We start from the raw sequence: 13,816 nt of genomic DNA, 5'->3' as shown, positions 1-13,816 counted from the left end.
GACGAGGGGAAGCGCCGAGGCCTTTGCTACCTCTGAAGCACGAGGGCAAACGCCCAGCCTCACACAGCCGCGCAGAGCTCTCCCAGACCTGCCTCTGCCTCTCCGTGCTGCTCCTAAGCAGGAGGTGGGATGGGTCTGCCAAAGCGGTTAGAGTCCTTGGGCATCTCTGGCAGATCCTGAAACGTTTCAGGGCTGTGCCTCAGGAAGCAAAGAGCATCTTTCTTTTGGCCCTGAGAGCCCCCTCACACCAAATTCCAGCCCCCCTTTACCTTTTAGAAGCATAATGAACAGGACCAGGACACATGAAGACAGGGATTTATTATTCTACATTCATCTTACAGAAAAGGTTCAATGCCAAGCTACCACCACACTCTGTGACTCCCTTAGGCCAGAAACACAGCAGGTCCTCCTTAGACACAGGATATTTTTCACAGGCCACTTTCTCTTAATCAGCAGTTTCTTCTGCTTCAAGTTCTGGTTGGGAACCAAGACTAACTTTCCCCCCCCACCCCAAGCTCACAAGCAATAACGCATTGTCACTGCTTTACAGTCCGACATGCCGCAGCAGCAGCACCCCCCCGTGGCCTGCCTCCACTTTGACTTAACTGGAAAAAGAAGGCATGAAAGGCGGTGAGAAGTCAACAAGCAGGTTTGAACATGGTTCAGCACTTCTTGAAGTCAATTCTTTCTACTTTCACGTCATCCTCAATTAGTTGGTATACATAAGTCACAACTGTGGAAGCCTGGATATCCATCAGTACAAATGAAGGGATGATGTTCCTGGAAAGAAAACATACTTTGTGGATCTTCCAGATTAGCTTACACTTCTTGCTATTAACATAGCTTATGCTTATATATTCTAACATGCTTGGTACCAAGGGCTGGAGGGATCTGGGAAACACTGCAGCCTGAAGGCACTGACAACAGCCTCTTGGGCAGAGTTGCACGTAGCCTAGAACAGCCCTCGAGGTTACTGAACAGCCCAAGTCATGTCAGGCTCAGACATTTAAGCTGACAGTGCCTCCAGAAGTCTGAGTGCCTACAAAATATTAGCATGCAGCTTCCGGGAAGACACCAGAAAGCAAAACAACGTCAAGAAGCTGCTGCAACTCACCCCTCTTTGGGCCCAGGAAGCAGCCCCAGACACACCAGTGCCGCCTGTCATGCCCAAAACGTGGGCTAAGTAAAACCCTGGTAGCAGGGGAGTCCCACTGCCTTCCCTGGGAAGGGAGAGAGCTGGTCTCCTGCTCCTCACAGCACCTCCCGAGTGCTCTGCAGCATGGTGGCCGGACACTCGCTGGTGAACAGACACATTTCAGGTAACGCCTACAGGCTCTGCTGCATTGTGCAGCTCAGGAACCCCCTCACTCACATTTCTAAAGCACTGTAGGCTCCTGTAGCTGATCCCGGGTTGATGTAGAATTTGTTTTCATGTTCAAATGCTTCAAATCTGTGCGTGTGTCCTGAGATGAGAATGTCCACATCCAGCTGCCTCTGCAGCAGTGCCAGGCTGGCCACATCACCCCAGGGAATAACCTGATGGCCGTGAATCAGCCCGATTTTGAACTGCCCGACAGTTACAATCTTCTCTTCAGGATAATTCAGGCTCTGAGGAGGAGAAAGGCACAGCCTATAAGTCAGCCAAAGACCCCTCACCTACGCAATGCAGGTTCCTACATTGCAAAACACAAACCCGCCATTTGAGTGCACAAGGTCTCTTTCAACATGCAGACCCACTGGATGCTTGTACCACACTCCAGCAAGAACAACTGCAGAGCAAAGAGCGGCGGGAAATTTGCATAAAGATCAGGAGCCCCAAGGCTACCCAACAGTAAGTAAACACATATACACAGGTGCCCAGTCCCTGCAACTACACAGCCAGCTGGAGGACTCCAGCAGCCTCACAGCAATCACACACAGACTTGTGCCAGAGTTCGTATGAATCAAGTGCATGTATCACCCTCACACACACCCAGACCCCCCCTGCTGCAAGCGCAACAAGAAGGGTCTAGAAAATAATTTTGTTTCTTCAGTCTTACTCATCCCTACCCCCAACCACAGCATGCAGGAAGGCGGGCTGAGGAATTAAGAGCAGCAAGAACATTACCTCAGAGTCCCCCCTAACAACATGGACGTCCCCAGCCAGAGTCCGGAGGTAGTCATAGCTCTCCTTGGTGCAGAGATTTCCTGTACACAAGATGTGCTGAATCTTTCCTGGAACCAGCAGCTTCTTGAACTTCACCGGCAGACCACTGCACCGGTGTGGGATGTGGAGGTCCCCTAGTACTAACACCAACTTTGCACACAGCAGGAGGAAAGCAAGAGTTTTAACCCAGGTTACTTAACAAAACGTCACAAAACATTTTTGCTGCTCCAGGGCGTTCGCAAAGTCTGGCAAACCATTACAGGCCCAGCAGGGCTTGCTTTCAGATTCAGCTTTGAGGAAACAACCCCTCAGCACGCCCGAGCTGCCCCGCACAGCCAGCCCAGCCTGCTCCCAGCCGGGCAGAGCCAGGCGCTCTCACTCCCGCTCGCAGCCGGAGGTGAGGGAACGCGCTGCCCGGGGGAGACCAAGGCGGCGGGCGCCGCCGCAGCGGGGCGAGCCGGGCCAAGCAGCCGCCCCACGCTGAACCTGCGGGCTCGGGGCGGCTCCCCGGCCCGGCGGTGTGTGGAAGCGGCCCCGGGCCCCCTCGGCCGCCGCTCACCATCCTGCTCCTCCACACGGCTCCGGTCACCCCGTTACTCTGACGCGCGCTGAGGTAACCAGGAAGTGACGCGCCTCTTTTTCTCCTCCCCCGAGCCAATGGAAGCGCCAGCAGCCTCCCACGTGACGCCGGCGCCCGTGGAAGGGCCCTAACGCCTGCCCCCGTGCGTGCCCGCAGTGCTGAGCATGCGCCGTGCGGAGGCGCGACTGTCGCCGGTGGTAGGGTGCAAAACGGTTTGGCGTGTTCCCCCCCCGGTGTTTTTAATGAAATCTGTGGGGGTTTTTTGGAAAAATGCATTATCTTTCTGTGTGAAAATGTTCCTATAGAGTACCCACAAGTGCCTGCGTGGTTAAAGGTGTCCTTGGCCCCTCAGAAGCTATGGGGGGCGATGGGGCTGTGGGGGGCTGAGGGGTGAGGGGAGATGGCGGCGTGGGGAGACGAGCGGTGAAGGGAGACGGGGGCGGGAGTGGGGGCGCTGGGGGCCGTGAGGAGGTGTTGAGGGTGCTCTGGAAGGGGACAGGTCCTCGGGGCACAGCGACAAACCTCCCCGAGGGCAGCGCAGCGTGGGTGGGGGTCTCTGGCCCTGGGGAAGATGGCCTCTGCCAGGGGTGGGTGACAGCTCCCTCCAGGCCCGAGAGATCCCACCAAACTCGACGCCGTAGCACCTTTGGCTCACCCTCCCAATTCGGGTACCCCCGGGCATGGCAACATCCCCGCAGAGAGACGCCCAAGGGGCTCCTCTGGATGCCACATACATGACACAAGCCGCATGGCTAAGGATTAACCTTTATTATCAGGTGAGCCAAACTGCGAGGAAGCCCAAGCCGGGATCAAGCCTGTGTTGCACCAAGTGCTGGAAGAGCCCGGGAAAGCCCAGCCATGGCAGAGCGCTCCATCCTCCCACCACAGCAGGAGATCCCTGCTCCCCTGTGTTCCCAGGGTGAGTCTTGGCAGGTCTCTCACTGTGCCAGGCTGTCTAACACTCCGTGTGGGAGGTTTGGGATCGAAGATGAAGTTGCTGCAGCTCACAGCACAGTGCAGCGCTGCTGGGCTTGCTCAAGCGTGCAAGGGGGTCTTTCTCCATCCCTCCTAGGGCTGCGGTTCTCCCTGTTGAGGGCTTTGCATCAGGGTTGCAAGGGAAAATGCAGGAAGCTTTTATTCCACATTTCTAAAACCAGTTGAAGGCATGTAACAGAGAGCAGTAATAGTTGCCGTTGTCTTCATGGTGAGCGGGTGCGATGATGAGGATGCAGGCATTGCTGGGGAGGTCTTTGGTAGCAGAGAAGCGGCTGGGAATCTTGGCGGGCTTGTGCTTGTCTTGCTCGGAATTGTAATAGAGCAGATACCTCAGGGAGTGCCCTGGGCGCTGCTGGTACCAGGAGATGCCGAACTCGCTGATATTGTACTGGGGGCTCAGGGTGCAGGACAGCCGAGCGGTTTGCCCGGGCAGCACCGACACGGAGGATGGCTGGGTCAGCACAGGCTGAGCCCTGGAAGCTGCACGTACCAAGGATGCCGTTACTGATGGGCTGAGCCGTGTCCCCGTGCCCCCTTGAGGCAACCCCATTACCCAACCTCCATCTTGCTCATCACACCACACAGCCCTGGAGCAAAATGCCCTACTCAGACTAACATCCCGCTTCTACAGCCCAGTCTTGCCTGTCACCCCACAGTGCCCGCCCAGACAGCAGCTAGCTCAGCCACACCACCCTTACCTGTCCCCACCGTCCCCGCCAGGAGCAGGACCGTGAAGCCCAGGGCCATGGCAGGAAGCAGAGGAGGTGAGGCTGTTTCAGAGAGGGTCTGCGGTGCTACAGGAACCCAGGCTGCTGTTCCACTGGCGCCGGTGAGGTATATGTAAATGACACAGGGGGCTCGGGGACTGCAGCTCCCTGCGTTGCTCACTTTGTTGCAGCTGAGCTTCAGGGAGGGGGCTCGAAGCAGTGGGGGGAGAGCTGAGCATCGTGACCCACCGCCCACCTTCGCCCCAGGCTAGGCCATTTCCTCCGGGTGCACTGATGCACGCACAGCCCACCCCACTGCCCTCTGCCCCGGGCACTGGGGTACAGTGTGGGGGCATCGCTGAACGTCTCTCCTCTGACATGGGGAGAAGAGAGGTTTCCTGTGGTCTTACATCCAGCCCTTTTGCCTTGGGCCTTCTGCCACCAGGCGTGCAGGAGGCCAGGAGCCTGAGCCGCACCATGCCAAGGATGCCCTGGGGCAGCAGCAGGCTGGGGGCCAGCTGGCTCTGCTGCCACCAAGGAGAATGAAAGACAGGATGTGCCAGAGCCCCCCATCAGCTGTCTCATCGTGGAAGCAATATAAGGAAAGTTACTGCTCCCTTCTCCGTGCAGCTCCATCGCTGTGACAAGAATGACTGCCCCGTGGCATGGGCTGGGAGCTGCCAACGGTGCTGGCAATGCCGCCTCTTTGCCAGGGCCACCTCAGAAACAGCAGCCATGGGCAAACACGCGTGGGTGGCTGTCAAAGTCACCTGCCAGAAAGCATTTCCCAAGGGAGCCGGTGCAGCGAGCCACGGCTGCAGCACAGCTGGTGCCTTGCACGGAAAGACAGCAGACCGTTGCAGCAAAAGGCTGCCAGACTCACCAGGCGTAAAGCCCCTCCTGTCTGTGACACCCATTACAGGGCCCAGAGATGCCGCATTCCGCAGCCAGGCACAGTCAAGGGCTGGCCACCCTCCAGCCACCAGCCCGTGGCAGTCCGCAGCAGGGTGGTCAGCAGGCGTTTTACAGTGTCCCATACCCAATCAGTACCTCCTGCCCTCCACAGGCAGGCTCAGCCTCTCCTGATGCCACCACATCACCACCCAGGGATGGCCCTTTCCTTCCCCTCTGCAGCACCCAGACCTGCTCCCAAGATGTCCCCAAGCCAAAGATGTTTGCAAGTGGTTCCTGACGTGACTGGCCTGAGTGTGCTCTGGGTTTGAGGGAAAATGGAGCTCTGAGACAGCGCCCTGCCTTGTTAGAACAACCCAGCACTGTGTCTCCGGCACGGGCAGATCCTGAAGAGGAAGCACCGCTATCATCCAAGGATGTGACGCAGCAAGCTGGACACTTGCTCTGCTGCGCCACACTGCAGTGCTCTAAACAAGGGCTGGTGCACCCAACGGCTTGTCTATTTTTTTCTGCATTCTCTGTTAGTTGGTCTAACAAAAGCAATTACTGTCCCCACACAAGCTTGCCCCATTTACTGTGACACAGCCTCCCTCAGGAGCAGCGACTGGGGCGATCAGAGCAGCTATTACAGAGATGCCACAGAGCAGGGTCCGCACCTGCAGTGCCATGAAGTAGCGAGGTGCCAGTTAGACCTGATGGGACCATACAGCACCTCACGCAGCTGGGCTGCAGGGGCTGCTGCAGTACAGGAGGGCAGCAAGGGCTGTTGTACACCTGCCAGGGGGATGTGGAGTTTGTATGTGCCACACAGCAGTCCCTACACATGCAGTAAAGTCTGGCCGTGTCCCCCCTGTGCCCATCCGGGCGAACCTGGCTGTATCAGACTTGTTAGAGCAAGTCTACAGCAGACAGCAACAGCTGCACAAGACCAGCTCCAAAGCCCATTCAAGGCTGGGGCTTTGCCTTGATGGCTTCTGGCCTCGTCAAGCCCCATCATTGCAGCATATCAAGCAGCTTGTGTTTCATGCAGCCAGGCCCCCAAGTCCAAGCAGGTATGAGCACGCTGCAGACACAGCTCCAGTTGTGCCCACCAGCACTCCCCAGACTCTGCAAGGTGGTGGCAAAGTGAACATGAGTCACCCTGCACATGTGTCCTAGGTGGAGTGTCACCCTGTCACCAAGCAGATCAAGTCCATGGATTAGACAGAGACTGTGAAACAAAGACACACCAAGGCAGAAGGAAATCGTCTCCTCATGCAAGGAGAGGCATTTTGGAGAAAGAATTTCTCCCCAGAGCAGCGAGCACTGGATATGCAGTACATCAGTGCTGTTACTGGTTCCCACCATTCAGATCCTCCACATCTGCTGACCAGCCTGGGGACGTGATTTCATCCGTATGTCTCAGCACCTCCGCAGGAAAGGGGATGATGCTACAGGGCCCCCTAAGCACTGCTGCAGGATCACTTGTACAGCAACATTTGGGAACCAAATGGAAGATGCAGCTGGTGCATAAGCCATGCACATCACTCTGGCGGCCCAGGGGTGCAGGAAAATACCTGGCTGTGCGAAGTGCAAGAGCAGGTATAAGCCCAGCCCCACACTCAGCCTGTTCAGCCAGCTTTATTCCCTCCTGCATGAGGTATGAGAGGTGCTCAGTGAACAGAAGGAACTCACCCCAACGAAGCAGGTTTTATCCCAGATCGACACATCGCTGACCAAGCACACCCCTGTCAGGCCAGAGCACAATGTGGACCAGGACTTACTGCCGCACCACCCCGCATTTGCTGCTAAGCCCCGTGGCTTCCTCCTGCTCTGCAGCACAGGAGCAGCTCCTTCCAGGCTGCGAAAGCCCCGCTACCTCATGCTCCAGAGTAGGACTGGAGCAGGCAGGGTCTGAGGGAGGTTTTGCTGGTGGCATCCAACCACCTCGTAGAGGAGACGGCAGCCACCCTCACAGCAGCACTGGGCTCAGCTGGGAGCAGGGTGGGCATGACCTGGCACCATCGCAGCCCTGAGGAGCTGCAGGACAAACAGGGAGGGCAGGAAACACCACAAGACTATGAAAAGACCAACATTCAGAGCAGCTGGGACCACACAGGCTGGGCAGCCTTCCCAATGTGCTGTTGTTTAGCCCAGCCCCTGCTCTGCCCCCCCGCCTGCGGGAGGCTCTGGAATCTGCGGGGACCATTCCCTGTTGCTGGGAAATCTGGCTCCTGAAACCACTACAGAGTCAGCTGGAAACTCAGCCCCTCCCCTGGGCTCTTCAGCAGCTAATACCATCACCATCAGGCATTTTGTCGTCCCCACTACCTGCAGGACAGTGCCTGGCACGAGCAGCCCCCACCGCAGACCTGAGCCCCCAGAGAGCAGCTCCGGGAAGAGGCATGCTAAGCGCCATGTTCATTACAGTGAGATACGGAGGTATGTGGGGAAAGCACCGGCTTTAATGCAACTTTGGGGGCCAGCTGGTCACCCGGACCATCTTTATCAGCTCATGGCCCCATGGGGGACAGAGAGGGACATGGCACCTTGATGCAGTGCCCAATGGTTAGGGAATAGGGCAGGAGAGCTCTGCCAGGTCATTTCAGCATCCTTTGCCTCATCTATTAAAGAAAAAAGAGGGAGATTATTTAAACCCTACATAATGAATCATGGAGAAAAACCATCCCAGCAGAGTTAATTGCAGGGAGGGAGGCCACAGGCAAGGATGAGTTTCCAGCCTTGCAGCTCTGGAGAATCACTGGATGGGGCTCTGCTTGTCTAGACACAACCAGAAGAGCCATGGGGCAGAAGTGATAGCTGCCAGCAGAGCTCCTCTGCTCCTGGCTGTGTGGGAGGGGTTCTCTGGCTCAAATCCTGGCCCTCAGCTTCAGAGGGCAGATATCTGTGGCAGGTTGGAGGGAACAAGCAGACCCTGTCCTGGCCTTGCCCAGTTGGCCAAGAGCCTTTGCCTGACCCCAGACACTTGCTGCTGAAGCTGCCAGACACACATGGTCCTAAGCCTTTGCTCCCTCTGCTATTTGAACTGGATCCTGAGCTCCAACTACTGACGTGTGTCAGACCTGGTGATTTCTCAATCGTGACAAACTTGGTGAGAGTTCACGGCCAAAATGTCCCCTGGTGACTCAGACGCGATCTCCAGCCCCTTCCCCTTGTGACCAGGACAGGTTTGTGGAAGGGGACTGGCAAGGGCTCACTGCTTTTTCCCCACTCGTGTTTGATGAAACCAAGATAAAAAGGCAGAGACACTTTATGAAGCAGAACCATTTTCCCCAAATCAAAGTGTTCATCCCCGCTCCTAACCTGGAGCATTCCCAGCACCGAACACCAGCAGACATGGCTGTAACACAGCAGCTCAGAACCCTGCTGATGGCTGCACAGATTCTACCTTTGCTGGCCATGACAGCAGGCACTTCTCAGCCACCCGCTGTGCCTCCTGACATGTCCACGGGGCCCCCAGATTTGGGGTGACCACACTCACATCTCAGGTCTCATTCCCTGTCTGCAGCCAACTGCCAAGCGATGGTGAACCTGCAGTGCCGCGTCCTGATCATCACAGCTCACCTGAAGAGGAAGTGTCAGTGCAGGCCAGAAGGTAGGAGTGCTCCTGAGCAGTGGGCACCAGAGGGACCAGCACTCACCCGTAGGGAAGCAGCAGAGGGTAACAAACAGGTCACATGGGAATCCCAGATCATCCCAAAACACAGCCAGCAAACCTCCTCCCCTCTAGACCTCAGCAGATTATCTTCAAAGCATAACTTGCCAAGGAAAATACCTCTAAACCCCACAGGCTCATACTGGCCGCACAGAGGCACATTGGACTTTCTTCACCACATCTCTCTCCCTCCAGACTGCATTGATCTTCTGGATGAAATGGGGGTCCTGATGAACCTGAGTAAAGTGGAAAATCCTGCATCTGAATTTGCCAGTAAATACCTACGGGAAAGGGAGCACTACATCCTCATCAGAGTCATCCGTAAGTTCCTCAACAAGATGGCACAGCTCAGCATCTGCACCAAGAAGGGTTTGCTTTGGGAGGACATGGTGTCACACACCATTTCAAATAACTGTCCCACACATCAGGAAAACCCCATCACCTCCTAGAAACAAAGACGCAGCTTCGGAGAGGGGCTCTATTCAGCAGTCACTTGGATGTGGCACAGCAGCTCCGAGAAGGCAGAAGCCAGCTCACATGAAAAGCTACAGCTGAACCTTGTGTTTGTGCAAGGTGGCTGCCCTGGGGGAGGAGGAACCTTTCCTGGGCAGAGCCACCTGTCCCAGTTACAAGTCTTGACTTCAGTTTTCAGCCAGGAGAGAGATTAATCCATTTCTCCCATTCTGCTGGCAGGAGGAGAAAACTCTGAAGCTACCTGCTATGAATCCTTGCTAGAGAACCTGGGGAAACACTACCCTGACCTAGCAGGTAAGAGCCAGGCACCCATCTCACCTCCACAGAGGAGCAGGCATGACTCCCCTCCCCACTACAGCCCTTGTACACCATCCATGGGACTGTCCTCTGCATTGCACTGTGCCCCCTCACAACACTGAGCTTCAGGACTGGTTACAGCTGTGGGTAACAAGTGAATTCAGGCAGTAAGAGAAGGGACAAGTAGAAGCCAGAACTGGTTTGCAGAACCCATCCTAGTTAGCATGGCAGCAGGCACCTGCTGCCCTCTCACCCCACACCAGGCACAAGCCCCCCCAGCTTGGAGGGGTCCAAAGCAAAGAGAGAACATTTCCTTGGAACAAACAGGGAGGGAAGGATAATAGGAGAGATCAGGAAACCCAGAAGTCCCTCTCCCAGGCTGCAGTCTCACAGGTTGGCATAGCCTCACTCAACATGCCAAGGGGGAACTGACTAACACAGAAGGAAAACACCTAACTCTGGGGGGATCACTCCACAGATCAGCTGCAGAAGCTCTCGGCAAACACCCAGATGAGAGACCAGTGGAGGAGGAGCTCCTTGCAGAGGAGGGCTCAGCTCCTCACCAGCACCCCAGCCAGGCCCAGGTCCACCTCACAGAGCAAGAAGAGAGAACTCGGAGCTCAAGGGCATCCCTAGATGAGGAACAGACCCATTACTGGTCACAAATGCAGTGCAGCCACCACCAAGGCTCAACCACCATGCTGTACCGGCCAGGCACTCACCCCCAGCTCGGCAAGAATCCTCTGCTACATGGCTCCTTTTCCCAGGATCCCCCTGTTCCTCTCAGGGGTTCACCCTACCACATCCAGAGCTGCACCCTGGACACAGCACCACAGCCAAGCACAAGCAGCAGCCTCCTGCTTCAAGGGGTCACTCATGTTCTCATGGCACAGCCTGCACTCCCGAGTGACAAGAAACTGCACCTCCTTTCAAGCCACCTGCACTGACAGACAGAGAAACATGCACCTGTATCACAGGATGAGTCTGCCTTCAACACCATCACCATGCTGGCAGTGGCCTTTAGAGACTGTCCACTGCAGTCACCAGGAAAAGCTGTTCAGAGACATCCAGAGTCTCCACAACTCCAGAAGCAGCACTGCCAGCAATCAGCCAAGACAGGTCAGACGACAGCACACACCTGCTGCAGGTGGTCTGATGGTTCTCCTTAACAGCTTCTCCACCCAGCCCAGCATACACTAACATCAGTCTAGTTTTTATTTCTTAAAGGGACTTAGTTAAAACTTCATTACAGTGGTTCCTCCCTGCTCACACTGAGGCAGCTCAGCACACCAACCACTTGGGCTTTGAGTCTCTAGCATCTACTCTTTCCCTTGGCTGTCTCTCACAAGAGCACAAGGCACCACAGATAATGTCCTAATGCCCCAAGCTGTGCCTGACCTTATCTACCACCAAGAATTCAAGCCTTAACATTTAGAAGGGGCAGGGCTTTCAACACCAGCCTCCAGTATCTGCTGCCAGCCTTCACCATCCAGATCTGGATTTCCTCAGATCCAGGCAAGGGGCTGAGAACTTGCCCAGTATTCAACAGCCAGAAGTCAGCAGTTAACAGATTAATTCTGCCATGAAAATTCAGTGGTTAAGCACTGAAAGTGTCATTGCTTCACTGCTGTGCCACTAAAACTCCAGCTGAAGCCTCAAGATTTTTTCACACCAACATGAGGAGCAGGGTCTCCTGCTGGAGGCTGGTCTGCAGGCAGCACTCATGAGACTGTTCTGCTATAGAGATTGTACGAGGAAAGCAGCTCTGAACTTAACCTGATGCTGGTGACCTTGAAAACATTACATAACCAGCTAAGGCTTTTAAGTAAGACCAGCCAACTGTATCCGAGTCACACAGCCAGACAGGTCATATTTTCTTAGCTCCAGGGTCAGAACAGCACTTCAGGAAGAGAATATCCATGGAAAAACAATTTGTTACTGAAAATACTGTAGGACACATCTCAGATTACCTCTCTCAAGCCCCTCATCTGCCTGGAGGGCAGCCAATCTAGTCTGAGCCCAGCTGTGGATATGCTTTTGCCAAGTCATGCAGGCACAGTCCTTGCTAGGCTGCACCTCCTGTTTGCAGGAAATACGCAATTGTGCCTTGTCCTTCAAGTGGCTGATACTGCTAACATTTTGGTAGCTTAATTTTAGCTTTAGAATTAAATGAAGAACATGCGCAAGTGATAGGTCCAAATAAACTCCTTTATTTCTCTGTAATAAATACAGCACTATCTGAATTCCAAAGTCCCACAGGTCCAACCAACCCTTTCCTTCCCTACTAGTCCAGAAGTGAATTACCACTAAAAGACTCCTGTCTGATCAGCCTGTTCCATCCAGCTCATCCGCTCATCCCTGCGGGCAGCAAGGCTCTACACCAGGCTCCTCTTTCCCTACAAGGGGGCAGATTCTTCACAGGAGAGAAGAAACACCTACAGGGGAGAAAGCACAAGTTCAGCATTAGCTGCATGTTCCAGCAGCTGGAGTTAATAAAAGGTCTCTTACTTAAGGTCACCAGATCAAGACATAACTACTGACATCTGCTTTTAACAGGTGCAGCAGGAATTAGGGAATGAAGTAGGGAAAGCAGCAGGCTTCCCACAGCAGCAAGAGAGGAACCTCGAAGAAGGTACCTACAGCCTCCTCACCTTCACAGAGACATGGTCAGGATAACATCTCCTGCCCTTTCAGTTCCCTTCTGCATTCCAGGACACAGGAAAGGCAGAACTGCTTCTTATTTAAAGCCTTGAAGGGCACTATAACCTCAACCGATTGCTTGCGCAACCTCTGAACCCTCTCAGGTGTTGCCCTGGCAGCAGCTCCCTCACTGCCCAGCCCTCCCGCGGGGACAGGGCGCAGACTCACCGTTGCTATACTTGCACTGCTTCAGAGCCTCGTTGAAGCCCTCGCACAAGGTCAGGTCTCTCTGGTTGGTAGCACATTCCAGGAACTGCTTCATCTCATAGTGGCAAGGTCCGTAGGGCGACTGCTGGTACACGGGCTGCTGCCTGGGCTCCTGCAGGCAAGGACCTGCTTAGGGAAGGAGGCCTGGGGGCACCGGCACCTCCGCCAGCCAGCACGGCGGCTCCTCACCGCCCCTCGGCAGGCGCAGCCCTGCCACCCTGGGCGGCCTCCGCGTCTGCCGTCACCGCGCGGGTCAGGCGGCCCTCAGCGGCGCCGGCCCTCCCCGCTCCCCCGGACCGGCCCCGCCTGCCCAGCCCCCGCCGCCCCTCCTCACCCCCAGGCCCGCAGCCCGCCCCGGGCCCCGCAAGGGCAGGCCAAGGACGCCAGGCCGGGGCGGGGGGGGCCCACCGCCAGCCCGGCCCCGCTCGCACCTGGGCGGGAGCCGCCGCCTTGGCCGGTTCGGAGGAGCCGCCGCTGAAGGCGCCGGTGAGGGCGCTGCCCACGACGTGTCCCACGGCCGAGCCCACGGCCACGCCCGCCGCCGTGCTCGCCATCTGCGCCATCAGCCCGGGCTGCGCCGGCTGCGCCGCCGGCACCGGGGCCGCTGGGGCCGGGCTGCGGAGAGGAGCGAGTCAGAGCGGGGCGGACGGGTGGGCAGAGACCCGCCCGGCCCCGCCGCCCCCGGTACCTGGCGGGGGCCGCTGCCGGTGCCGCCGCGGGGCGCCCCACACTCCTGCCGCCTCGCGCCATCGCCGCGCCGCTCTCCTGTCCCCGCCCCGCGCGCCGCCTTAAGAGGCGCCGCCGCCGCCACGTGACGCCGCGCGCATGTGCCGCGGCCGCCGCCGCCCGCCCCGCCCCTCTGAGGGAAGGCGGGGCCTTCTGCCGGGCGCATGCGCAGAGAAGGGCAGGGCTGTGCCGGGCACCTCCCACCGCCCCCAGCGACGTCGGTGCCTCGGCCCTGCACCGCCCACCCCCGCCAGAGGGCGCTCCCGCCCCGCGGGGTCCGGCCCCCTCCCGCTCCCGCTCCCGGCCCCGGCCCCGATCCCGATCTCGGCCCCGATCCCGGCCCCGATCGGGCGCCGCCGCGGCGGGGCGGGGGAAGCGGCAGGGCCGAGGCACGGAGACGGGCAGAAGCCGGGGCG

At 57.1% G+C, this 13,816-nt stretch overlaps 3 protein-coding genes across 3 annotated transcripts; all 3 read right to left on the bottom strand.

Moving 5' to 3' along the window:
- Positions 1-662: 662 nt before the first annotated feature.
- LOC104251665 (vacuolar protein sorting-associated protein 29) lies at positions 663-3,476 on the bottom strand. Its single transcript, XM_059827912.1, has 4 exons — positions 3,461-3,476; positions 2,108-2,340; positions 1,373-1,608; positions 663-780 (listed from the first exon to the last, which is right to left on the bottom strand). The coding sequence occupies exons 1-4, from the start codon at positions 3,474-3,476 to the stop codon at positions 663-665; spliced, it is 603 nt and encodes a 200-aa protein (XP_059683895.1).
- A 397-nt stretch (positions 3,477-3,873) lies between these two features.
- Positions 3,874-4,469, bottom strand: LOC104256267 (V-set pre-B cell surrogate light chain 3). Its single transcript, XM_009810623.2, has 2 exons — positions 4,421-4,469; positions 3,874-4,202 (listed from the first exon to the last, which is right to left on the bottom strand). Exons 1-2 carry the CDS (start codon positions 4,467-4,469, stop codon positions 3,874-3,876), a joined length of 378 nt encoding a protein of 125 aa, XP_009808925.1.
- A 7,488-nt stretch (positions 4,470-11,957) lies between these two features.
- CHCHD10 (coiled-coil-helix-coiled-coil-helix domain containing 10) lies at positions 11,958-13,424 on the bottom strand. Its single transcript, XM_059827813.1, has 4 exons — positions 13,363-13,424; positions 13,124-13,289; positions 12,636-12,771; positions 11,958-12,202 (listed from the first exon to the last, which is right to left on the bottom strand). The coding sequence occupies exons 1-4, from the start codon at positions 13,422-13,424 to the stop codon at positions 12,183-12,185; spliced, it is 384 nt and encodes a 127-aa protein (XP_059683796.1). The 3' UTR covers positions 11,958-12,182.
- Between the last annotated feature and the right edge of the window lie 392 nt (positions 13,425-13,816).

The sequence above is a fragment of the Gavia stellata genome, chromosome 21 (genome assembly GCF_030936135.1).
Source record: "Gavia stellata isolate bGavSte3 chromosome 21, bGavSte3.hap2, whole genome shotgun sequence".
Classification (NCBI taxonomy): Eukaryota; Metazoa; Chordata; class Aves; order Gaviiformes; family Gaviidae; genus Gavia; species Gavia stellata.
The sequence above is the reverse complement of the archived record's forward strand: the minus strand, read 5'-3'. Positions and strand labels throughout refer to the sequence as shown.

Excerpts from the sequence above, each read along its gene's own strand:
- LOC104251665 (XM_059827912.1), bottom strand. Across the intron at positions 1,609-2,107 it reads TTGTTAGGGGGGACTCTGAG|AGCCTGAATTATCCTGAAGA; the intron begins GTAATGTTCTTG and ends TCTCCTCCTCAG. Across the intron at positions 781-1,372 it reads GCCTACAGTGCTTTAGAAAT|GAACATCATCCCTTCATTTG; the intron begins GTGAGTGAGGGG and ends TTTTCTTTCCAG.
- LOC104256267 (XM_009810623.2), bottom strand. The coding sequence starts at position 4,469 with ATGGCCCTGGGCTTCACGGTCCTGCTCCTGGCGGGGACGGTGGGGACA. Across the intron at positions 4,203-4,420 it reads GGCGGGGACGGTGGGGACAG|CTTCCAGGGCTCAGCCTGTG; the intron begins GTAAGGGTGGTG and ends TGGTACGTGCAG.
- CHCHD10 (XM_059827813.1), bottom strand. The coding sequence starts at position 13,424 with ATGGCGCGAGGCGGCAGGAGTGTGGGGCGCCCCGCGGCGGCACCGGCA. Across the intron at positions 12,772-13,123 it reads GCTCCTCCGAACCGGCCAAG|CCCGTGTACCAGCAGTCGCC; the intron begins GCGGCGGCTCCC and ends CCCAGGCAGCAG. Across the intron at positions 12,203-12,635 it reads GCAGTGCAAGTATAGCAACG|GTGTTTCTTCTCTCCTGTGA; the intron begins GTGAGTCTGCGC and ends TCTCCCCTGTAG.